Below are 26,500 nucleotides of genomic sequence, written 5' to 3'. Positions count from 1 at the left end.
TGGTTGTGAAGGGGAGGAATATATGTGAAAAACTTTGAAGTAAAAAAATGAACTGAGAAATAAATTGCTTGGTTAAAAAAAATGAAAAAATGAAGAAATTAAAAAAAAAAATATGGGCGACGTTTGTTGAATGAGACGGAGGCGAAAAATGGGATAGAAATAAGAGAGAGAAATTAAATGGGTGAGTGGAAAAAAAAAATTGAAAAGGGGACGATGTGACTCAGAAGAGAGAGAGAGAGAGAGAGAGAGAGAGAGAGAGAGAGAGAGAGAGAGAGAGAGAGAGAGAGAATCTATGGGCTGTTTTAAAGTGGATTTGGAGATTTCATAACACCATTTCTTTAGCGACTTATTTTTTACATTTTCACCTTAACATCTTTTCGTGTGTTACTAATGAGGGAGGGGGGAGTGAGCTGGGGGGAGGGCAGTCAAATGGTGGGTGACAGAGCGACTTGGAGGCGTTTTGTCTGCGGCCACCCTTTGCGGGATTAGGGCGTTGAGCTATAGATTAATAGATAGATATTACTGATACAAAATAAGTCGGTATTAAGACATATAAGTAGCATCTAAGAATATGTTGAGGTGTAATATTAAGGTTAATATTTGGATGCGATATTGCTGTGGTCAATACCCGTTTACGTTTAGTTATATTTGTCTAAAGAAGAAAAATGGAAGTGAGAATGATTGTGTAAGAGTGGATATTGGAAGAGGCGTTGTGTAAGTCAGTGTGTGTGTGTGTGTGTGTGTGTGTGTGTGTGTGTGTTTTGGAAGGGAGGGGAGTTTAGAGGAGAAGTGGATGACGAGGCAGAGGGACGAGGCAGAGGGACGAGGCAGAGGGACGAGGCAGAGGGGATGAGGACGTGTGTGGAGGGGGAGAAGGGTGAGGGAGAGGGGTATGGGGGAGGGGGAAAGAAGAGAGGGGTAGCTGAGAGGGAGGGAGGGGGGGGAGGGAAACAGGGTGTGTATGTGTAGCTCCCTCCAGGGTGTCGTGGTGGTGGGATGGAGTATTGACACAGTGAATGGTTTAAGTTGTAGCTTGGGTTCTCTCTCTCTCTCTCTCTCTCTCTCTCTCTCTCTCTCTCTTGGCCCCAACTTCTTATAAATATTTGGGTTCCTCTCAGCAAGGAGGGTGTGGCGAAAAGTTATATACCTTGCTGAACACTCGAATGGCCGGCCTGGGTGAAGAACATGGGGTGTTATGTGAAGAACAGCTTGCATATTACACGGAGAGGATGATTTTTCGACTCTTGTTATTTGTTTGTGGTTTATGACGTGGGGGTTACCGGTACTGTAGATGTTGTTTTTGTAGCTCCAGGTTCATCTGAAATGTGAACCCAGTGGACTAGAGGCTTCAGTTGCCCCTCTGCACCCTCCTCCTCTTAGGGGATAGGGATTAGTGTACTGTATGTTGAGGTTACGAGGCGGGGGGCATTAAGATAGAGTAATATGTCACCCTTTCTACTCCTGTCTCTCTGCTGGCTAATATCCCTAAGCTGAGAGAGGCCTGGTGTGTGTCTCTGGCCGCTGATGATTCTTTAACGATATATCAGGGAGGAAAGTGACGGTTTTTGCCCCAAGTGTTATGTAGACGAAGGTGAATAATAGATGAATTTTTGTCCCTGAATTATACAATGTTCTGGTACACTAAGCTAGTGTGGGATTTCTGTATATCGGCTTTGATACTGAAGGAATATTTAGTGATAATAGTAAAAACAATGACGATAATGATAATAATAATAATAATTATAATAATAATAATAATAATAATGATAATAATGATAATAATAATAATGATAATAATAATAATAATAATACTCTCCACCTCCTCTCTACCCTCCATCACCTCCCCACCCTCCTTCACCTTCCCTTCACTCTTCTACACCTCTCCTCCACCCTCATCTACCTCCCCACGCCACCCACCTCCACAAGCTCTCCACCTTCCTCCACCCACCTCCACAACGTCTCCACCTCTCCTAGACCCTCTCCCAGCTTCCCTCCACCCCTCCACCTCTTCCCTCCACCCTCCTCCACCTCACTTCGCGTCAATTACTGAGATCCCTTGAGTAAGCAGTTGTCAGAAAGGGAACGAAGGGAATTATTTTACCTCATGAATAACACAAACTTTAATCGCTTTTCATGGTGTGTGTGTGTGTGTGTGTGTGTGTGTGTGTGTGTGTGTGTGTGTGTCTATATGTGCGTGTTTTCTATGTTTGTGTGAGTGCCTATTTGTGTGTGTGTGTGTGTGTGTGTGTGTGTGTGTGTGTGTGTGTGAACAGAGGATGGGATGCTTGGAACACGGGAGAAGGAGAGGGGGAGGGAAGGAGAGAGGGAGAGAAAGAGAGGAGGGGAAGGGAAGTAGAGATGGAGAGAAAGAGGGAGGAGAGGGAGGGAAGGAGAGAAGGAGAGAAAGAGAGGAGGGGGAGGGAAGGAAGAAGAGAGAGAAAGGAAATGGGATGCATGTAACAGGAGGGAAGGAAAAAAGACAGGGGAGAAGAGGGAGGGAGGAAGGGAGGGAGGAAGGAAGGGAGAGAGAGCTGGAGAGAAGGGAGATGAGACAGGAGGAAGATGAGATGCATGGAATGAATGAATAATGAAGTAGAGAAGAGAGAAAAAATGAAACAAATTTAGTGAAGAAAAGGAAAGGAGAAGAAAAAAAGGGAGTGAGAAGGAAGAAATGAGAGAGAGAGAGAGAGAGAGAGAGAGAGAGAGAGAGAGAGAGAGAGAGAGAGAGAGAGAGAGAGAGAGAGAGAGAGTCAAGATGAAAGTATAGGAGACAAGATGAGATGGAAGGAACGAGAGGCGTAAAAGAAATGAAAGAGAAAATGACGAATGAGAGAAAAAAAATATATAAAAAAGACAAAATAAAAGGCAAAAAAACATGACAGAGAAAAAAAACCAAGAACGAAATAGGTAAAAAAAAAAATCGAGGTATTAACAAAAAATCTTAAAAGGCCATAAGAGGAGATAGAACTGGGAGACATGGAAGGAAGGATAAGAGTGAAGAGGGATTTAGAGATAGATAGAAGGGATTTAGAGATAGATGGAAATAGATCCGGCCTTTCTTCCTGCCTATACATGCTACACACACTCAGAGGTACAGAAACACACCAAGTTACGGATTATGGTGCAAATAAACGATGGTGCAAATAGATATTGGTGCAAATAAAACAAGCACTGTATATGTATTTCTTTCTATTGAACTCACTAACAGATACTCTCTCTCTCTCTCTCTCTCTCTCTCTCTCTCTCAGACTATATACTTATTTTCCAACCAAATTCCTATCCACTCTCTCCTCAACACACACACACACACACACACACACACACACACACACACACACACACACACACACACACACACACACACACACACACACACACACATCCTGCACCCCTCCCTCCCTCCCTCTCTCTTTCCCTCTCTCTCTCTCTCTCTCTCTCTCTCTCTCTCTCCCTCTCTCTCTCTCTCTTTGCTCAGTGGCACTTTTTTCCCCTAGTTCATTTTCCCCCACATTACCTTCTTGTCTCTTATGGGGTCCCTCACACGTGCTGTCCCCTCCCACACACTCCTCCCACTGTCTCTCTCTCTCTCTCTCTCTCTCTCTCTCACACACACACACACACACACACACACACACACACACACACACACACACACACACACACACACACACACACACACACAGTTCCAAGCACATGCTTCACTAATCCTATATTCCCTAGACTCTCATCTCTACAATTTACTTACATGCTCGGTACATACATACATACATACATACACATACGCACATGCATTCTCTCTCTCTCTCTCTCTCTCTCTCTCTCTCTCTCTCACACTCTGTCTGTCTGTCTGTCTGTCTCTTTCTCTCTCTCTCTCTCTCTCTCTCTCTCTCTCTCCACTATGTCACCTGCATCAGACAAGGGGCCGCGGGGGAGGACTTGGGGGAGGGAAGGGAGGGAGGAGAAGGGAAGAGACGGGAGAAGGGGAGGGGACGGGAAGGAGGAGGGGATGAAGGAGAGATAGGGGAAAGATGGGAAACGGGAAGGGGGGGGGAAGGAAAGGAGGGAGAGGTTTGGGGATAGGAAGGGCGTGGGGAGGGGGGAGAAATGGGATGAGGGAAGGGGGAGAGGGGAAAGCGGGGAAGGGGGCAGACAGATTGGCATAAAATTAAACAAAAGAACGAGGCAAGGAAGAGTAAAAGAAAGCCTGCAGTGGGATGAAAGGAGAGAGTGAAACGGACAGAAAAGGAAGAATACAGACGGAACTGGACGAATAGGGAGAGAAAAGAATAAAGACGGATAGGAAAGAGCGAATACAGACAGGGAAGGACGGACACGGAGAGGGAGGGTGTAAACGGACGCAGTGACGGACAACAACGGACGGATATAGAGGAGAGGACACAGACAAGGAAACGATGGGACAGACAGGAAAGGACTGTGACAGACTGGGAAGGGCGAAGACGGATATAGAAAACGGAACAATAATAGAAGAACTTTCAAAATAAAAACAAACACAATAAGATAGGTCTCAGAAATGGAGAGGAAGGGAAGGAAAATAAAGAACTAGGACATATGTATGGAACGACAATGGGAAAATAGCATTAAAAACTAGCAAACATGTTAGCAAAACGAGAAAAGGAAGCCAAATAATGAGATGCAACATCGAGAAAGGGGAATAAATTTGAGACCTTTGTTCCCGTCAGCTTGGAAGGCTTTTTTAGTAGCCTCATCCTTACTATAATCTCCTCCATGCAACTTGTCCTCTAAGCTCCTCCCCTTCCCACCCACCGCCAGTAAGGTAGATGAGGAGGGGCGGGGCTATGAATCCGGGAAGGGAGTGGAGCTTAATAGAAGTTGCCCGAAGCCGTGAATAATATATATATTTTTCTACATACGGAACGTTAATAATAGTAATGGTAAGTGTATCGAAATTCAGATGATGCAGGCATAAAAAAAAAAAAAGGAAATTCATAAAATAAATGAATAAGAAAGAGGCACCACAGAGTCCGTAAGCACACGAAAATACAGAATAGTGTGTGTATGTGTGTGTGTGTGTGAGAGAGAGAGAGAGAGAGAGAGAGAGAGAGAGAGAGAGAGAGAGAGAGAGAGAGAGAGAGAGAGAGAGAGAGAGAGAGAGAGAGAGAGAGAGAGAGAGAGAGAGAATGCTAGAGCCTGCGAGAGAATGCGAGATTAAGCGAGAGAAGGAGATGGGGATGGGGGCAAAATGAAAATCAAAGGCCAAGATACAGAAAACAGGAACAGAAAATGTAAGACTGGGGAGGGGTGGGGGTCGAAGAGGGGGCACTCAAAACAAAAGAGGCAAAGACTCCCAAATCCAAGGAATTCTTTTACGCCCTGGAGGCACCAAAATCCCCGCCCTCCCCCTCTCTCTCTCTCTCTCTCTTTCTCTCCCTCTCCTCGTTGCCCGCCAGGTTATGCAAAGGGGCGACAAGGAAGGCTCAGGCCCCGTAAATGGCGGCTTTATGCATATATCGAGGGGGTCGTCGCTCGCCTTAGGGTTCACGTGCTCGGTTTTGTTCTCACCCATATTTTTAGGGGAAACCAAAAGGATATTTACTTTGAAGAATATTTACTTTGAAGGATATTTACTTTGAGAGATATTTATTTTGAGGGATATTTACTTTGAGGGATATTTACTTTGAGGGATATGTACTTTGAGAGATATTTACTTTGAAGGATATGATTTTTTAGGGATATTTACTTTGAAGGATATTTATTTTGAGGGATATTTACTTAGAGGGATATTTACTTTGAGGGATATTTACTTTGAAGGATATTTATTTTGAGGGATATTTACTTTGAAGGATATTTATTTTGAGGGATATTTACTTTGAAGGATATTTATTTTGAGGGATATTTACTTTGAAGGATATTTATTTTGAGGGAACCGAAGGAATATTTACTTTGAGAGGACTGAAGAAAATATTACTTTGAGAGAACCGAAGGAGTATTTTGTTTCTATTCCCGTGACAGATATATTTTTTTTTTCCATGAAGACGTGGATGATGGAATTTCTTTTTTTTTTAACCTTAGGAATATCTAAGAATACTTGATTTCCTTATTATTTTCTTGAAGTGGATGCTGATTTTATTATATATTTTCTTTGGCTATTTTTGTCTTAATTACGGTATGATAGTTATCTTATTATTTTTGTTTTTCCCTTTGCCTCTTCCTATGTTTTCTTGTTCTTGTTTTGTCTTTCCTTTTTTAATTTTTTGTTCATGGTTTTCTTTCTTTCATTTTTGTGTACGTGTTCTTGTTGTTTTCTTTTTTATGTTATCTTGTTTATCTTTTATTTTTGAGTTTTTGTTTTTGCCTTTCTTTTTTTTTCTTGTTTTTCTTTCATTTGTGTGTGTGTGTGTGTGTGTGTGTGTGTGTGTTTAGCTAAATGTAATACAATAATTCTCCCATTTTGTTTCCTTTCCCTGTATCTGTGCCACATGAAACAGTGATGATCTCTTTTCTTAGTTTTCTCTATTTTTCTCGAGACCATAGATGAGGATTTTCTTGGTTTCTGTTTAACTTTAGGCCATTATTAGGTTTTCTTATAGCTGTTTTTATTTTTTATTTTTTTGTTTTCTACTCACCATTTTCTGTGCTCTACTCACCTCACGGAAAATATTGGAGGTTAAAATAATATGAGGACTTTCTTCTTCGTCTTCGTCTTCTTCTTCTGCCTCTTCTTCTTCTTCTGCTTCCTCCTCCTCCTCCTCCCTCTTCTTCCTCTTTACGGGGGAGGCTGGAACCTGGTCAGAGAGGGTAGCTTGTAAGTTAATTCTGCTTAATAAAAGGACCAAAAAACGAAAAGAAAAGAAAAGGTCTGACTAAAATTGAGATATTCATATAAGTAAACCAGAGATGCTCTTTTCATATGCAAGCTTCTCAGTATTTCCAGTCTCCCTCAATATTTCCAGTCTCTCGCAGTATTTCCAGTCTCTCAATATTTCCAGTCTGTCAGCATTTCCAGTCTTTCTCAATATATCCAATCTCTCTCAGTATTTCCAACTTCTCTTAATATTTCCAGTCTCTCTCAATATATCCAATCTCTTTCAGTATTTCCAGGCCCTCTCAATATTTCCAGTCTCTATCAATATTTCCAATCACTCATTATTTCCAGTCTCTCTCAGTATTTCCAGTCTCTCTAAATATTCCGGTCTCTCAATATTTCCAATCTCTCTCAATATTTCCAGTCTCTCTCAATATTTCCAGTCTCTCTCAATATTTCCAGTCTCTCTCAATATTTCCAGTCTCTCTCAGTATTTCCAGTGTCAGTATTTCTATAAAGTTTGATGCCATATGAACAACTCTATTCCTCTATATTCTATCAATGCACTATGAATCATGCAGCAGGACATGCACAGCAGCGTCTAAGGCCCTAAACTAGCTTCTCTTACGAGTAATTGCTAGGTGGTAATTTAATCTCCCCACCCCCCGGTACCTGTCTCCCCTTATCATCACCCCTCCAGTACTCACCCCTCCCCTCTTCTTCTGCATGCATCCTTCCCCCGCCTCTCCCAAAGCAGCTATGCCTCCCCCTTTCCCCCCGTACACACACACACACACACACATACACACACACACACACACACACACACACACACACACACACACACACACACACACACACACACACACACACACCTCTCCCCTATTCCCCCCCCCACACACACATCTCCCCTGTCCCACTCCCCCACACACCTCCCCTGTCCCACACAAACACCTTCCCTCCCCTCCCCCATACACACTCTTCACCCTACCTCCTCCCTCCCCCCTACCTCCTCCCCACTCCCTCTCCTCAATTACTCACCCGTCACATATCTGTTACGCCACAACTAACCCTTATCCAACTTGCTGGGTTTCGGTTCCGGCCAAAGTTGTGACGCCGTAACTTGGTGTGTGGGAGACGCGAGGCTGGAGACTAAACTAGATAATTAGAGGAGGAGGCCACGTCACTCCTGTCTTCCTGACGTCACTCCTGTCTTCCTGACGTCACTCCTGTCTTCTTTACGTCACTCCTAAGATTACTCGCTCACTCATTTCCTTACGTCACTCCTGTCTTCTTTACGTCACTCCTGTCTTCCTTACGTCACTCCTGTCTTCCTTACGTCACTCCTGTCTTCCTTACGTCACCCCTGTCTTCTTTACGTCACTCCTGTCTTCCTTACGTCACTCCTGTCTTCCTTACGTCACTTTTGTTTCTTCCTTACGTCACTCCTGTCTTCCTTACATCACTCCCGTCTTCCTTACGTCACTCCTGTCTTCTTTACTTCACTCCTAGATCACTCCCTCGCTCATTGCCTTACGTCACTCCTAGGCCACTCGCTCACTCGTTTCCTTTCTCGATCGTCAGTGCTGTTCTCTCTCTCTACCGTCACTTTTTTTTCTCTCTCTACCATCACTATTTCTCTCTCTACCGTCACTTTCTCTCTTTTTTGTCACTCTCTCTCTTTCTGCTGTCACTATTTCTTTCTCTACCGTCACTCGGTCTCTCTCTGTCTTTACTTCCACCTCGCATACCTCACCATTAGCTCACTCACTCACTCACTATCTCTACCGTCACTTCAACCTTGCTTACGTCACTCTTCTCTCACTCGCTCTACCGTCTCTCTCTCTCTCTCTCTGTTTGCGGGATAATTCTAGGTTTAGAGGATTTTATGAGTATTTCAGTTTTTCCAGATTTCCACAAAATAATTTCATACCTTCAAAATTTTGTATATGGGAGTTTGACATACGCCTGGATAGCCTTAGATCCTCCTAGATCCTCTCAGATCCTCCTAGATTCTCTCAATAAACTCCTAGATCCTCCTAAAGACTCCTAGATCCTCCTAAACGCTCCTAGATCCACCTAAACGCTCCTAGATCCTCCTAAAGACTCCTAGCTCCTCCTAAACGCTCCTAGATTCTCCTAAAGACTCCTAGATCCTCCTAAAGACTCCTAGATCCTCCTAAACGCTCCTAGATTCTCCTAAAGACTCCTAGATTCTCCTAAAGACTCTTACATTCTCCTAAACGCTCCTAGATTCTCCTAAAGACTCTTACATTCTCCTAAACGCTCCTAGATTCTCCTAAAGACTCCTAGATCCTACTAAAGACTCCTAGATCCTCCTAAAGACTGCTAAATCCTCCTAAAGACTCCTAGATTCTCCTAAAGACTCCTAGATTCTCCTAAAGACTCCTAGATCCTCCTAAACGCTCCTAGATTCTCCTAAAGACTCCTAGATCCTCCTAAAGACTCCTAGATTCTCCTAAACTCTCCTAGATTCTCCTAAACGCTCCTAGATTCTCCTAAACGCTCCTAGATCCTCCTAAAAACTCCTAGATTCTCCTAAACTCTCCTAGATTCTCCTAAACGCTCCTAGATTCTCCAAAACGCTCCTAGATCCTCTCATTTGTACCTTGGTTTTCTCGAGATTGCCCAAGGCGTCTTAGATCTTCTCGCAGTAGGGTTGAAAGGGGATCCAGTCGGCTTAAGATGCAACTGAATACGCTTGATAATGAACAGTGCGGAATGAGGGGATGCAGTAGTGAATGGGGTGATTGTGGCAGTGGTAATGATGTGGTGGTCATGGTGGTGGTGGTGGTGGTGATGATTGTGGTGGTGATGGTGGTGGTGGTGGTGATGATGGTGATGACTGTGGTGGTGGTGGTGGTAACGGTGATGATGATGATGGTGATGACTATGATGGTGATGGTGGTGGTGGTGATGATGGTGAAGGTAGTGGTGGTAGTGATGGTGATGGAGATGGTGCTGATGATGATGATGATGGTGATGATGGTGGTGGTGGTGATGGTTGTGGTGATGATGATGATGATGATGATGATGACGATAGTGATGATGATGATGATGTTCGTGTATAATCTTATCTCTTACACCCTCAATTTCTATCTCATTTTAACTCTTTCACCCCATTTTCTGTCTTATATATTTTTTTTTATCTGTATTCCCGGGTTTAATCGGAATTTGCAACTCAGTCTTTCTCTTCCACCCCTAATTGGTCTCTTCCACCCTCTAATTGGTCTCTTCCAGCTCTAATTGACCTCCTCCACTCTCTAATTGGTCTCTTCCACCTTCTAATTGTTCTCTTCCACCTTCTAATTGTTCTCTTCCACCCTCTAATTAGTCTCTTCCACCTCTAATTGGTCTATTCCACCCTCTCATTGGTCTCTTCCACCCTCTATTTGGTCTCTTCCACCCCTAATTGGTCTCTTCCACCCTCTAATTGGTCTACTCCACCTCTAATTGGTATCTTTCACCCTTTAAGGTATCTTTCACTCTCTAACTGGCCTCGTTCACCTCTAATTGGTCTCTTCCACCCTCTAATCGGCCTCTTCCACCCTCTAATCGGCCTCCTCCACTCTCTAATTGGTCTCTTCCACCCTCTCTTCCAGCGCGGACGACTACACACGGGGCTACATGCAGAGTAAAGCCATGGTGGGGCATCAAGGTAAAGTCTTCTGGCCTCCCCCTACCAAGTTCCGGTCCACCTGTCCAGTCGACGTCACCTACTTCCCCTTCGACGACCAGACGTGCATACTCAAGTTGGGTTCCTGGATCTATGACGGGTTTCAGGTGGGTCTGGGGGATGGGGGATGGGAGTGGGATAGTGTGGAATGGGATGGGATGGGGTGGGAGAGTGTGGAATGGGGTAGGATGGGATGGGTTGGGGGTGGGAGAGTGTGGAATTGAGTGGGATGGGGTGGAAGAGTGTGGAATGGGATGGGATAGGGGTGGGAGAGTGTGGAATAGGATGGGGAAGGTGTGGGGGAGACTGTGGCATTGGGGAGAGATTTGGGGGGCCCGGGGAGAGGTGTGGGGGGAAGGAGGAGGTACGGAGGAAAAGAGGGAGGTGTGCTGGGAAGGTGGAGGGACAGTGGCTGGATAAGGATAAGGGCTGGAAAAAAGGAAAAGTATAAGAGTAAAGGAGAGGTGTAGGGGAAAGGGAGAGGTGAGGGAGAAAGGGAGAGGTGAGGGAGAAAGGGAGAGGTGTGGCATAAAGGGCAGGTGTAGCCGGAAGGAAAGAGGTCAGGGAGGAGAGAGGGAGGGGGTGTGAGGATAAGGAAGTTGAGTGTGGATAAGGAAGAGACGTTTGGTAAAGTGAGAGGGTTGTGGAGGGGGAAAGAGAGGGGTGAGGGAGGGAAACAGAGGAGGTGTAGGAGGAAAGAGAGATGTGGAGGAGGTGTGGAGGGAAAGAGTGAGGTGGGGGAGGGAGGGGGAGAGGTGAAATCGGGTGGAAGTCAATTTTGATGTCTCAGGTGTTAAGAAATGTTCAGTCTCATCCACCAAGGTTAAAATATCTCCTCTCAGGTGGTTGTAATAGTCTTGTAATAGCAAAAATAGAGAGAGAGAGAGAGAGAGAGAGAGAGAGAGAGAGAGAGAGAGAGAGAGAGAGAGAGAGAGAGAGAGAGAGAGAGAGAGAGAGAGAGAGAGTCATCAAACCAAACAGCTTCATTTTAGACTTTCTCCCATCCTAAGTACCGTCAAAGCCAAAGTAATATAGTTTGCGCTCCTGACTTTTCTTTTTTATTCCTTTGATGGATTTTAAAACACTCAATAGATTTTTCTCTCAAGTCGCCCCTCCAATTTTTTGTTTTTTTTTCGTTTTTTTCTTTTTCCTTTTTTTTTTTTTTTTTGAGGGGGGGAGATGACAAATTACCCTCCTCAAAATGTCTTCATAAGCTTAAGGTGTTTGGGTGGAGGAGGAGGAAAAGGGGAGGGGAAAGGGGAAGAGGAGGAGGAAAAGGGGGAGGGGAAAGGGTCGGAGGAAGAGGAAAGGGGAGGGGGCAAGGGGCAGAGGAAGAGGAAAGTGGGAAGGGAAAGGGGGGAGGAAGAGGAGAAGGGGGGAGGAAGAGGAGAGGGGAGGAGGAAGAGGAAAGAGGAAAAGGAAAGGGGCGAGTGAAGAGGAAAGGGGAGAGGGGAAAGGGGCGGATGAGGAGGAAAGGGGGGGAGGGGAAAGGGGGGGGAGGAGAGATGAAGGTTGGTGTGAATAAGGAAGAGGAAAGAGAGAAGAAGTGAGAAAGGGAAAAAAGGAATGGGAGGAGGAGAGAAAGGGGGAAAAGAGGGAAAGTAGGGAAAAGTATGAATGAAGAGGGAAGAGGAGAGAGAAGGAGGAAAGGAATGAATGAGAGGAAGAGATAAGGTAGAAGAAGTGAGGAAAGGAAAGAATGAGAGAGAGAGAGGAGGAAGGAGAGAAGAAATGGAGAAGGGAAGGAAAGATGATAAGAGGAGGAAGGAGAGAAAGAGTGAAGAAGAAAATTAAGGAAAAAAAAGAAGAGGAAGGAAAAGACTGGGAAGAAAAAGGGACATAATGGAAAAGGAGAGAGAGAGAGAGAGAGAGAGAGAGAGAGAGAGAGAGAGAGAGAGAGAGAGAGAATAAATGAGTGTGCATCAAGTCAATGGACCGTTTTCTTGATGTGCGATGGGAAACTATAACATTTCCTTAGTGATTTTTTTTTTTTTTTTTTTTTTTATATATATACATTTAACGCCTCACTATCCATGGCGAGAGAGAGAGAGAGAGAGAGAGAGAGAGAGAGAGAGAGAGAGAGAGAGAGAGAGAGAGAGAGAGAGAGAGAATAAAGTAAAATCATGTCTCGGAATTAATAAGAGAATTGACAAACGAACAGAAAACGGAGACAAAGGAGAGTAATGAAGGAAGGGAGACTGAAGGATATACAAACAATGCAGGTTAAATCAATCAGAAGCAGGGAAAAAGGAAACAAAGAATGAGAGAGAGAGAGAGAGAGAGAGAGAGAGAGAGAGAGAGAGAGAGAGAGAGAGAGAGAGAGAGAGGGAGGACACACAGGCACACAAACTCCCTTAGACGACCATTCACATACTGTATCTGACTGTGTGTGTATATATGTGTGTGTGCATGTGTGCCTACTTATGTGTGTGTATGTGTGTATCCATGTGTGTGTGTGTGTTTAACCTCTACACAGACACACACACACACACACACACACACACACACACACACACACACACACACACACACACACACACACACACACTAACGCCTCTTTAACTCCCTCTCACACTTTTGGGCTGGTCTGGTCGTGACGGGGAGAGGTTCAGGCATATAGACGACCACTTTCTCTCTCTCTCTCTCTCTCTCTCTCTCTCTGGTGGGGGGAGGGTGGTAGAGTGAGGAAACAAGGGAGGAGAGGTTAGGATAGAGAGGGTGCGGAGCAGAGGAGGAGGAAGAGGAGGAGTAGGAGGATGAGGAAGATGGGGAGGAGAAGGAAGAGGAAGAGGAAGAGGAGGAGGAAGAAGAAATGATGAGAGGAAATATGAGGGTTAGGGGAAGGAAATGATTCATGGATGGAACAATGTAGGAGGAAAAGTAGATGAGAGAGAGAGAGAGAGAGAGAGAGAGAGAGAGAGAGAGAGAGAGAGAGAGAGAGAGAGAGAGAGAAAACTGCTGGAAGGCATAGAAGACACAGAAAAATTAAAGTTAGTAAAGTTAGAAAGACGAGAAGGGAAAATATTTGGCTGGGAGAGGGAATGATGAAAAATAAAGAGAGACGGTGTAGGAAGAAAGGAAGATTCATAGAAGGTGGAAAAAAAAGAAAAAAAAGAAAAAAAAAGTGATTGAAGGGTTACAGAAGAAAAATAATGGAATGATGAATAGGTGGAGATTCGTAGAGGGCAGGAAGAAAAATGTGTGATGAAGACGGGGAAGTGGAGGGGAGGAAAAATGAGAGAGGGAAAGAGAGAGAGAGAGAGAGAGACAGACAGAGAGAGGGAGAAGAGCAATATAATTTGGCTAGTTATTTAAATAGATACATACTTACTGACTGCACAAGTATCACGAAACAGATCACTACTAGAAATTTAAGGTGTGATTTGTGGGAAAGCTGACCAGCCTCCTTCTTCCTTGAACAGTAAAGCTTCTCACTTCCTTGGCTGGACTCACGAGACTTTCCTAAGATTACTCGTCCATACCTTTATTTTATACAACTCTAAGGACATCACAGTCGAGGTAGAGTCATTGTTGATATCAGAAAATACGACCAAATCGAAATGCTTCAGGATATTGCTGACAACCCTGAAGACTTGTTTGTGGAAAAAAAATAAAATAAAAAGCGCTCAGACAGCGCATTCCTCCGCCAATACCATTGCCATTAAAAAGGATCCGGATCTGGATCCGCCCCGATATTAAATAATTTCTTCCTTGGCCCATGGCTCATCTTTCCACAAATTTTCATTTAAATCCTTTCATAACTTTTTGAGTTCAATCCTGCTAACAGACATATAAACAGACAAACAGACCAACGAACCAACAAGGGGGTAAAACATAACCTCTTTGGCGGAGGTAAAAAAAGAACTGATATTTTATATACACTTTTTGAGCTTAAAAGATGTTTATGGGATTGTTTATTTATAGATTTAACTCATATCTCTACAAAAAACAAGGTTGGTCATATTCTTGATGGCTCTGATGTCTTTTCGTTCATACGTAAAAGATGCCATATCAGATATTTTCCTGTATTTAAGGGCGTTAAATGCCCAGGAGTAATTTACCTCCCGTTAATAACCTGTGCTTTAGAGGGCGAAGAAACATAGAACAGGGGCTGGAGGATTGCATAAAGCTCTAGCATAAAAAAAAAAAAAAAAGAGAGAGAGATAGAAGAAGCAAAAAGATACTCAAAGGAATTATAAAAAGAACTAGAAAGCACTCAGAGGGCGCATACCTCCCCCAGTACCAACAAAATCTATGACTTATTGCCATAATTCCTCTTACTACCAGGCGAATACTCTTACGGTCTCAAACAGTCAATTAATTCTACGGTCTCAGTCTGCCCTGTTTTACAATCTCGGGCAGCGTATTCCCCCTCCAACGCCAGTAGGATTTATGATTTATTTCTGCATCCGAATCCAGCTCCACTTCAAAATATAATCCAGTCTTCCTAAATCCACTGCCCAACCATTCTGAAATATACATAAACAGACAAATCGAGCGGGTGAATACATAACCTCCATGCATTTTCACTGGCGGGGGTAAAAAATGAATTTGAAGAAAGCAAAACGACAAGAGGAGCCAAGGGAATGCGGTGAGAAACGGAGGCTGAGAATAGAATGAAATTAATGAGGGGCTTAAAGGGAATGGGAGTTGGGGGCAGTGAAAGGGCAGAGAGAGAGAGAGAGAGAGAGAGAGAGAGAGAGAGAGAGAGAGAGAGAGAGAGAGAGAGAGAGAGAGAGAGAGAGGTGGGTGAGTAACAGCAAAAGAGGTTAGATAGCTTTTGGAATATGAGATGGAGAGAAGAGGCGGGGGAGAAAGACTGGAGGAGATACAATGTATCGAGAGGTGAAACTGAGAAAAGAGAAATTTAAAAGGAAGAAACTGGAATGAGATAGATAGATAGATAGATAGATAGATAGATAGATAGATAGAGATAGAGATAGAGAGAGAGAGAGAGAGAGAGAGAGAGAGAGAGAGAGAGAGAGAGAGAGAGAGAGAGAGAGAGAGAGAGAGAGAGAGAGAGAGAGAGAGAAACTGGAAAAATATAAGCAGAAATAAAACAGCCAATTTAAAAAGAAGAAATGAGAACGGAAAAACAGAGAAGAGGAGGGTAAAGGAAAAGAAGTGGGAGGAAGAGGAAAGAGGAAGGAAGAGAAGCCGGAGAAATATCAGAAGAGGAAAGAAATGAGAGGAGAGATGGAAAAGAAAAAGTAAGGATGGAGGAAGCGAGGGAGATAAGAGAAAAGGAAGAAGGAAGATGGAAAGGAAGAGAAGAAGGAAGGAAACAGGAAGTAAGGAACCAGCCAAGAAAGAGAGAAGGGTAACTTGACTCTCACAGACTCCTATGACTCACTCTCAGTTGACTAAAATCGTCTTGAGTCAGCTGGGAGAAATTGTAGAGTAATACTGATCATGTGAGGGTGCTTGGGGGCAGTATTGACATCCTCAGGCTCCTGTGTCTCACTCAGATAAATAAAAGGGTGTTGGATTAATGAACAAATAATGTGTAAGGGATCGAGTTAAAAATAGCGCGAATAGGTGAGAGAGAGAGAGAGAGAGAGAGAGAGAGAGAGAGAGAGAGAGAGAGAGAGAGAGAGAGAGAGAGAGAGAGAGAGAGAGAGAGAGAGAGAGAGAGAGAGAGAGAGAGAAAGACGAGGAAGAAAAATATATGATAATTTAGAGGAAGAGGGAATCAGGGTGGAAAGTGAATGAAGGGAGATTTGGGTCAGAGGAGAGAGATGGAAGACGAGGAAGCGGTGAGAAATGAAGGGAAGAAGCAACAGGGAAGAAGAAGCAGACGATGCCGAAGAAACAGGAAGAAGAAGTCGAGGTAGTGGAGAAATGATTATGGCGGAGATGAAGGAAATGGAGATGGATAATGAGGAAGAGGAGGGAAGGAAGGGGAGAAGAAAGGAAGATGAAAAAATGGAGAAAGCGAGGAATGAAGGAGAAAATAGAATGAGGGAGATGAGAAAAATGAAGATGGAAGATGAGGAAGAAGAGGGAAGGAAGGAGGGAAGAAAGAACGATGAAAAAGTGGAGAAAAATAGGAAAAGAGGGAGAAATAAGAAAGGTGGAGAAGGAAGAAGGAAAGATGGGGAAAAGGAGGGAAGGAAGGAGAGAGAAATGGGAAACTAGGAAGAGAAACAGGGAAGGAAGGAGTGAGGTACGGGAAAGTATGGGGAAAAAAAAAGACGAAAGAGGCAAGGAAGGAGACAGGGAAGGAAAGAGAAGAAATGGGAATGGAAAGGTGGAAAATGGGGAAAAGAGAGGAAATGGAGGAAAGAATGGAGGGAAGGGGTGAAAAGGAGAGAGGAATGAGAAATGGTAAAAGGTAGGATGAAGGAATGGACGAAGCGAGGGAGGTAAGAAAAGAAATGAATGAATTTAACTGGAGGCTAATGCTTGTGAACCCTCTGGCCCCAAGCTCGTAGGGGTCCCGGTAAATAATAATGATAATAATAATAATAATAATAATAATAATAATAATAATAATAATAATAATAATCGACAACCAACAAGTAAGACACAAATAACACCACCAATAATAATAACAATAATAACATCAACAATAACAAAAACAAAAACAACAACAACAATAACAACAAAAACAACGATAATAATAATAATAATAATAATAATAATAACAACAACATCGGTAACTTTTAAGAACATGGTAGGGGCAAAACTAAAAGTCTTCTACCATTGGAAATATATAAGAATTTTGGGAGAATGAATGATAACAAAATGGTCCTTATGCCGCTAGAAACACACACACACACACACACACACACACACACACACACACACACACACACACACACACACACACACACACACACACACACACACACACACACACACACACAGCCTATTCTCACTCACGCTTCACGCCTCGAAAAATTACCTCAGCTTCTCACCATTTTCCTGTCTGTCTGCCATGACTTCGCTGCTTACAATTTAGCATTTTATATAATTCTGTTTTTTCTAAGCTCTTCGTCATTTCCTTAACCCATGATTCTGTCTGACTTATTGCAAGAGAACGGAAGAAGAAAGTGAAGAGAAAGGAAGAGGAAAGAATTAAGGAGAAAGCAAAAAGACAAGAAAAGGGAAAGGAAAGGAAGGGAGAATATGAAGAGGGAAGTGGGGGAAGAGAGAAGAGGAAGAGGACAGAAAAAGAGGGGAAAAGGAAAGGGAAAGAGAGGAAAAAGAGAGGGAAAGGGAGGAAAGGTGAGGAGAAGGGAAGGGAAAGGGAGGAAAAAAGGAGGAAAAGGGAGGAAAAGGAAGGAGAAAGGGAGACGTGGCACGATATCAACCTCCAGTTTTGATCACTCTCCGACTCGTAAACTCCCGCCTCCCGGACACACAACATTTTTGCCGTCACACCGAGAGAAAGCCATCGCCTCGTATGTTGCGTGTGTGTGTGTGTGTGTGTGTGTGTGTGTGTGTGTGAGAGAGAGAGAGAGAGAGAGAGAGAGAGAGAGAGAGAGAGAGAGAGAGAGGCTCATTTCTCAGCTGGAAGAGATGAAAATACAACCCTTCCAGCCAGCTTCAGTGTTTGTGCGTTTCCACCCTACATCCGTCCACCTCCACATCTCTCATTTCTCTCCCCTCCACTTCCTCTTCCCTCTTCTTCTTCCCCCTCACTACCTCTTCCTTCCTCCCCTCACTACCCTGTCTCTCTTCCTCTGAGTCTCTTTCCTTCCTCTTCCCTGCTTACCTCTTCTCCCTCTCCTACGCTGCTTTCCATCATTTCTTGTTCTCCACCCTCTCACTGCCTCTTCCCCTCCCTTTCACCACCCCATCCCTCCCTCCCATTCACTACCTCTTCTCCTCCCTCCTCCTTACTACCCTTTCCCTCCCTCCTCTTCACTACCCCTCCTCATCATCACCCATTCCTCTCTCCTTCTCACATGCCTTCCCCCCTCCAGTCAACAACCCATCTCTCCCTCCCCCTTCTCTCTCTCTCTCTCTCTCTCTCTCTCTCACTACCCCTTTCCCCTCCTCACAGTACCTCTTTCATCTTCTTCCCCTCCCTCTCACCTCCTCTTCCCCTCCTCCTCCCCTCACTACCCTTCCTCTCCTCCTCCCCACCCAGCTTCATGATACGATAAATCCAACTCGATGGAGCGACAGGGGGTGAGGGAAGGGAGTGATGGGGAGGGAGAAGGGGAGGAGGGAAGAAAAAGGGAGGGGAAGGAAGTGATGGGAAGGGAGAAGGGGAGGAGGGAAGAAAAAGGGAGGGGAAGGAAGTGATGGGAGTGGAGGAGAGAATGGAAGAGAGGGGAAAGAGGTGTGATAAAGGGGAGGTTGATAAGAGGGGAGGAAGGGTGAGGGGTAGGGAGGAGGGGTGATGTTAATGAAGGGGGTAGTAGCAATAGTAGTAGTCGTAGTAGTAGTAGTCGTTGTGGGCCCAGGTTCAAGTGAAATGTGAACCCAGTGGACTGCAGGCTGAAAGTGACCTCCTCGTGCAATCCACCGTCCTCCTTTTGGGGGGTAGGGAAGAATTAAAGGCCACTGCATAACCGGGAAAGCAGTTATACCCGGGCCACCACGCGAAGGCACCCCTCTACGGCACCAAAGGAGAAGAAGAGAGAAGATTTAGAAGTAGGAATTAGTGATGGTGGTGACGGTGAGTACGGTGCGAGTGTCCCATGTCCACGTGTATTGTGTTGGGTGTTGACAGGGCTACTATCGACTTTCCTGGAGACGACGCACAGTTCCGGCTCTGTCAGGATAGTGTGTGTGTGTGTGTGTGTGTGTGTGTGTGTGTGTGTGTGTGTGTGTGTGTGTGTGTGTGTGTATACATATCTGTCTGTGTGTATGTGAGTGTTTGTATGTGTATGTGTCTGTTTGTGTGTCTGTCAATATCAGTGTAAGTGTGTGTGTGTGTGTGTGTGTGTGTGTGTGTGTACGTATTCTGACAACAATTTCACCCGACTTAGAACGAAAACTTGGGGTTATATTTCAACGACATTTACCTCCCTATAATTTTTCCATTTTTTGCCATCATAAAAAAAATCCATATTTTGCGCTTCCAATCAGTTCTATATTTTTTCTTTCTTTTTCCTGCCGGCCCGCAATCCAAAGTGAGTGGACTGCTGGTGACATTTTAATTTTTCTATTCTTTTCTATGTGAATTTTTAACCCCTACGCTACAAGGACGTGCTATATGTGTTAGGCTTGCAATCTCCAGGCGATTTTATCAAGGTGTCTCTCTCTCTCATTTCTGTCCCTCTTCCCTTCTCCTGTCTTTTCTTCCTCATTCCTTCTCTTCACTCTTCCTTGTCTCTCCTCTTGCTACTCCTCCTTCTTGTCCTCCTCCTCCTATTCTCCTTCCTCCTCCTCCTCCTCCTCCTTTTCCTTCCCCTATCGTCCTTCTTCCTCCACCACCACACAACCACCACCAACACCACCTCCTCCTCCTCCTCCTGTTCCTCCTTCTCTCCCTCTCTCTTCCTCCATCATGCCCACAAATGCTCCTGACGGCCGAATGAACGATGGATTCTGAAGAGGTGAAGGAACGAAGGAGGAATGAAGGAGGAGAGGGAGGGAGGGATGAGGGAGGGGAGGGAAGGGGGAAGAAGAAAGGGAGGGAAAGAAGGAAGACTGAGAAAAAGCAAGGGAGGAGGAAGAATTAAGGAGGAAAAGGAAAAAAAAGGAAACACAGGAGATGAAAGGGGGGGGGAAATTAGGGAGGAAGAGAGACGAACAGGGAAAGTAAAAGAGGAAGGAAGGAAGGGAGCGTGAGGGAGAAGAAAGGAAGGAAAAATGAAGGAAGAGAGGAAGGAAAAGTGAGGGAAGAGAGGAAGGAAAAATGAGGGAAGAGAGGAAGGAAAATGAGGAAGGAGAAGGAAAAAAAAAAAGCCTGGGAGGAAGTGAAAGGAGAGGGAAAAGTAAAAGGAAGGAAATGAAGAAGGGAAAGAGGGTGTGAAGAAAGGAGAAAAAGGTAAATTAATCAATAAAGGGAAAATACAGAGAAAGAAAGAGAAAATGAGAGAAAGAAAACAGAACAGGAAGGAGAAGAAAAAAGAGAAGAATTAAGGAGAGAAAAGAAAGGGAGTAAGAAATGAATGGAAGAGAGTCAGAGGAAACAGAGAAGGAAGGAAAAAAAGTGGAGAAGGAAAGAGTAGGAGGGAGGAAAGAAGAAAAGACGAGAGGGTAAAGAAGACTGGAATTAAAATGAAGAAAAAAGAAAGGAAGGAACTGATAAGGCAATCATAGACAAAGAAGAAAAAAAAATAGATGGATGAAAGATAGCAATGTAGAGATATACTGGGGCAGAGAGAGAGAGAGAGAGAGAGAGAGAGAGAGAGAGAGAGAGAGAGAGAGAGAGAGAGAGAGAGAGAGAGAGAGAGAGATGGGCCTTCTCATCCATGCGTCGCCATTAATCTCAGTCCTCTGGTCTTCTCTCCTTCTGCCCGCCCACTGGACATGTCACCCAGCCCCCTCCAGCCCTACATAGCCCACTCCAGCCCTATACAGCCCATTCTAGCCCTCTTATAGCCCTCTCTAACCCTCTTATAGCCCACTCCAGCCCTTTTAAAGCCCTGCCTAGCCTTCTTATAGCCCTATCTAGCCTTTTCCTAGCCCTGCGTAGCCCTCACTCCTGCGCCTTTATAGCCCAAATCTAGCCCTATACATCCCTCTCCTAGCCCTCATTACTCCCTCCCCTCTCCTGTCTGTCTGTGTGTCTGTCTGTCTGTCTCTGTCTCTGTCTCTGTCTCTGCCTTTGTCTGTCTGTCTGTCTGTCTGTCTCTGCCTCTGTCTCTGTCTGTCTGTCTGTGTGTGTGTGTGTCTCTCTCTCTCTCAGCCCAGAAAAACTGCAGACAATTATTTTTCCGTCCACGTGTCGCCAGCAAAGGACCTACCATCCATCATCAACTCAGGGGGATTACTTATGTGGGGATTACTTATGTGGGGATTACTTATGAGAGGATTACTTGTGTGGGGATTACTTATGAGAGGATTACTTGTGTGGGGATTACTTGTATGGGGATTACTTGTGTGGGGATTACTTTTGTGGGGATTACTTTTGTGGGGATTACTTGTGGGGATTTCTTGTGTGGGGATTACTTGTGTGGGGATTACTTATGTGGGGATTATTTTTTACAGATTATAGGGGAAGAAAAATATGGGCATAATTTTTTCTTGTCCTGCCAATATGCCTGTCTCCTCCCGACTTTCAGAGAGAGAGAGAGAGAGAGAGAGAGAGAGAGAGGATGGTTATAAGTTAGCTCCCATCATTCTTTATATCTGTCTATCTGTCTCTTGCAAACAATCATTCTATCCTCCTTCACTCTCCAGCATGATTATTCTCCTTTTTAAGTTAGTTCCTGTCATTCTGCATGTCTTTCTGTCTCTTCCAACTTTCATTCCACCTCACTCCACTCTCCAGTCCTTTCCCAGCTGAATTTCGTTCCACCACTCCATTCCTATGCATCCTTCAGCCTGATTATACTCTTCTGTCTTTTACTCTTTTGCCTTTTACTCTTTTCCCTTATCCTCTTTCGCCTTATCCTACCTCAGTTTCATTCCATCATTCCACTCCACTCCACCCTCCAGCCTGATTACACTATTTTTTCCTATCCTAGCTCAGTTTCATTCCATCATTCCACCCATATCCACCTGCCAGCACGTCCTCTTCAACTTCATTCTTGTCATCCCGCCAATATTAACCAAATTCACTCCACCCTTGTCTACGATTTTTCATAACCAATCCACCCATTCCCACGACCTCCCCCCTCCCCCAGATGACCTTTAACCTTCTCTCGTGACCCCCCTCGATGACCTTCCACCTTTCTCTCATGACCTTCCCCTCGATGACCTTTGACCCTTCTCTTATGACCTCCCCCTCGATGACCTTTCAGTCTTCTCTCATGACCTCCCCCTCGATGACCTTTGACCCTTCTCTCGTGACCCCTCAGATGACCTTTGACCCTTCTCTCATGACCTCCCCCTCGATGACCTTTGACCCTTCTCTCATGACCTCCGCCTAGATGACCTTTGACCCTTCTCTCGTGACCCCAGATGACCTTTGACCCTTCTCTCATGACCTCCCCCTAGATGACCTTTGACCCTTCTCTCGTGACCCTTACAGGTGGACGTGACCAACAGAACGGCCGATGTTGACCTGACGAATTACATCCCGAACGGCGAATGGGAGTTACTTGAAGCTCGTATCATCCGGAACGTTATCTACTACTCCTGCTGTCCTGAGCCCTTCCCTGACGTCACCATCACCATCACTATCAGGTAAGGAGAGAGCCCATCACCATCACCATCACCATCACCATCATTATCATCATCATCATCATCGCTATAAGGTTGTTATTGTCATTCTTCTTGTTCCTGTTGTCATACTTATTCTTCTTCACTATCCTCATCTTCATCACTCTAAGACCTTCACTCATTCGTCTCCTTTTCTTTATTATTATTATTATTATTATTATTATTATTATTATTACTATTACTATTATCAGGTACGAATAGACGCCTTTACTCTCCCCATCACCATCGTCATTAAAATCACTGTAAGACCATCATCATCATCATCATCATCATCATCACCATCAGGTAGGAACAGACACCCTCACTATCGCAGTCATCATCACTATAATAATCCTCACTCTCCCCATCATCATCATCATCATCATCGTGTCTTTAAATCCGCGAGAAGGAGACGTGAAATTTTAAGACATGAATAATGAGAGAAGAATATATGCCAATCCGGTAATCATTTCTTTTTAATAATTCTCTTTCTTTTCTGTTCCATTTTTTTTTGTCCCGGGGTCAGTGAGAAATAAGTTGATGATGATGATGATGATGATGATGACTAAACAGATATTTTTCTTTTTCTATACATGGTAGACAAACTTTAATCCTTTTTATTCCTCTTAAAGAAGGTTATGATGATGATAATGATGGTAATGATGATGATGAGGATGAGGAGGATGAGGATAATGATGATGATGATAATAAGGACGATGATGATCAAGGAAACGAATCACACATTTCTCTTGCCATCGATGCCAGACACACTTTCCTTTCTCATCTTCATTTCTTCAGCCTCTTCTAAGACGCTCCCTTCCCCCTTCTTTTTTCTCCCCAGACGCAAGACTCTATACTACATGTACAACGTGGTGCTCCCGTGCATGATGATGTCCGTGCTCACTCTTCTCGTGTTCTGTCTCCCACCGGACTCAGGAGAGAAGATCGCCTTGGGAGTCACTGTTCTCCTCGCCTTCAGCGTCTTCATGTTGGCCATCGCTGAGAAGATGCCAGAGACCTCGGAGTCCATACCCTTGATAGGTGAGACAGAGAGAGAGAGAGAGAGAGAGAGAGAGAGAGAGAGAGAGAGAGAGAGAGAGAGAGAGAGAGAGAGAGAGAGAGAGAATGTTTACTTACAGGTGATATTTTTTCTCCCCAGATATACCTGTATTTAATTAATCTTTCTACCTACAGGTGAATGATTACTGGGATGTTTATTTTTACTAATTTTTCGAGTTTTAATTTTTCCGAAAGGGAGACAGAGGAGGTTAATGGGTGACTGGATAGATGTTACCTTTTTTTTTTTTTTGTTAACAAGGAGCAGGTCATGTGGGTAGGTGGAGAATGAATGAAATTTTGGGATGGCTGAGTAGGTGAGTGTGGATTATTATTACTATTATTATTATTATTGTTATTACTACAACTACTACTACTGCTACTACGACTACTACTACTACTACTATTATTATTACTACTGCTACTGCTTTTACTATTACTACTGTCATTTATTATTATTATTATTATTATTGTTATTATTATTATTATTATTATTATTATTATTATTATTATTATTATTATTATTATTATTATTATAATTTTGTGATGGTGTTGCATGGGCGAAAGTTTTGTGGAGTGTAAACGTGTAGGAAATAAATAGGTGAGTGAGCTTTTAATTACCCAGGTGCTATATATAAAGAAAATCATTGTCCCTCTCTATAAGCTCACCATTTTCATCAATATTACACCAGATTTCATCCCTGAGAGTCAAAATTCCACCCATACCAGAATTAACCTTTGGCAGTCAGAATTTCACCCGTTTTCGAAGTCACCCCTGGCAGTCAAAAATGTCACCATCATTTTTTGGTAATCAGAAAATCACCAGTGTTAAAATTTGTCTTTGGTAGTTAGAATTTCACCATCACTTAAATTCCACCACAAATAATATCCATCCTTGGCAGGCAGTCCACATGGCCCCCTGGTACATAGAGAAGGGGTTGCCAAAGACCTCTAATGGTACCCCCCCCTCTCTCTCTCCCTCTCTCTCGCTCTCTCTCTCTCTCTCTTTCTCTCTCCCGCCCCTAACCCTCCTCGTTACAACTTCGCTAATGAGTGTCTGGTTTAGGAAGGGGGGCCAAATTACCCCCAACCCCTCCACCCCCACTTTATCCGGATTTTCATGTAGATTCGGGTACGGATATTATGGGGTGAATCCGGAACAGAGGAACGGGGGAATGAACTGGAGGGTGGGATGGGTCAGGAGTGTTTGGGAGCATGTGGGATAGACGGGAGGGAGTTGAGGAGCATGTGGGATGGAAGTGAGGAGGTGAGGAGCATGTGGGATGGACGGGAGGGGTTAAGGAGCATGTCGGATAGAAGGGAAGGGTTGAGGAGCAGGCAAGACAGGGCGAAGACCGAGGAGCACATGTGAGAAGGCAGTTTAAGATGTAAGATGGATTTAAGAAGTGGGGTAAGATTTTCCTGGAGATATACCAAAACACACACACACACACACACACACACACACACACACACACACACACACACACACACACACACACACGAGACCGAACAAAAAAAGGATCAGTAGAATTCTCCCGTGTCCCACTTTTATCAGACCTAACGTGATTTTGGGACCGAAATCTGGGTACAAAGAAGATGAAGATGAAATAGAGAAAGAGAGAGAGAGAGAGAGAGAGAGAGAGAGAGAGAGAGAGAGAGAGAGAGAGAGAGAGAGAGAGAGAGAGAGAGAGAGAGAGAGAGAGAGAGAGAGAGAGAGAGAGAGAGAGTTAAGGAAAACATTATGAGTGAGAGAAGGTCATATGAGGGAAGGAGAAGGTTGTGTGTGTGTGTGTGTGTGTGTGTGTGTGTGTGAGAGAGAGAGAGAGAGAGAGAGAGAGAGAGAGAGAGAGAGGGAGGAGGGGGGGGGACTGTGACAAATATGCAGGAGGCTAATGTTGAGAAAGAAGAAGAGACGGGGAGAAGAATTGAGATGATATTACGAGCAAGCCTCTCTTTTATCATTTCCTTCAGGGGTAGCGAAGGTGAATACTCAGTTAGGGACATGAGGAGATGAGAGGAAAGGAAAGAGGTTGAGGAGGATGTGAAGGAAGGAGAGTGAAAGAGGAAAGGAATGCAAGAAGGAAGGAATGCATAGAGAGGGACGAGGTAAAGAAGAGAATCCAGGAAGAAAGACAGGGTGAAGGAGGGAATGAAGGAAGAAGGAGAAGGTGAAGGAAGGAATGAAGGAAGATGGTGAAGGTGAAGGAAGGAATGAAGGAAGAGGGAGAAGGTGAAGGAAGGAAGGAAGAGAGACATGATAAAGGATGGACTGAAGGAAGAGGGAAAAGATGAAGGAAGGAATGAAGGAAGAGGAACAATAAAAAGGAAGATGTGAAGGAAGAAGGAAAATGTGAAAGAAGGAATGAAGGAAGGACAAAATGAAGGAGTGAATACAGGATGAAAGTCAAGAATGAAAGGCAGGAATACAACGAATACCAAAATATCTCGATTACTGTTAAGGAAGCTCCCTAACGCCTCTTCCTTACCGATTTGTTTTAGATACGGCTGGCTAATACCGCTTTGTAAATTATTTTATGCAGAGTATAGTGGTTTTATAACGACTTTTAATTAACACAGGAGGGGAAGGTGTAATAAGCAAAACAAATCGCTCAGGAGGAGGTGTTAGGGAGCTACCTTGGCCGACGAAAGTAAGGGCTTTGATTAGTTTTAAGGCCAGGTGTGAAAAGGTA

General features: G+C 44.1%; 1 protein-coding gene across 1 annotated transcript in view; it reads left to right on the top strand.

The window, feature by feature from the left end:
• LOC145414540 (neuronal acetylcholine receptor subunit alpha-10-like) overlaps positions 1-26,500 on the top strand; it is a gene marked incomplete at its 5' end in the record, with an annotated part of 49,588 nt that overhangs the window by 8,243 nt on the left and 14,845 nt on the right. Inside the window, 3 exons of the mRNA XM_080284060.1 lie at positions 10,408-10,588; positions 22,582-22,736; positions 23,593-23,792. Coding sequence (XP_080140186.1) covers positions 10,408-10,588; positions 22,582-22,736; positions 23,593-23,792 — 536 coding nt within the window. The remainder of the gene's footprint in view (positions 1-10,407; positions 10,589-22,581; positions 22,737-23,592; positions 23,793-26,500) is intronic.

This window comes from Coenobita brevimanus, chromosome 100 (genome assembly GCF_032717465.1).
Source record: "Coenobita brevimanus isolate Jiangsu-jjx chromosome 100, ASM3271746v2, whole genome shotgun sequence".
NCBI classification, from domain to species: Eukaryota; Metazoa; Arthropoda; class Malacostraca; order Decapoda; family Coenobitidae; genus Coenobita; species Coenobita brevimanus.
This window is presented reverse-complemented; position numbering and strand designations above follow the sequence as displayed.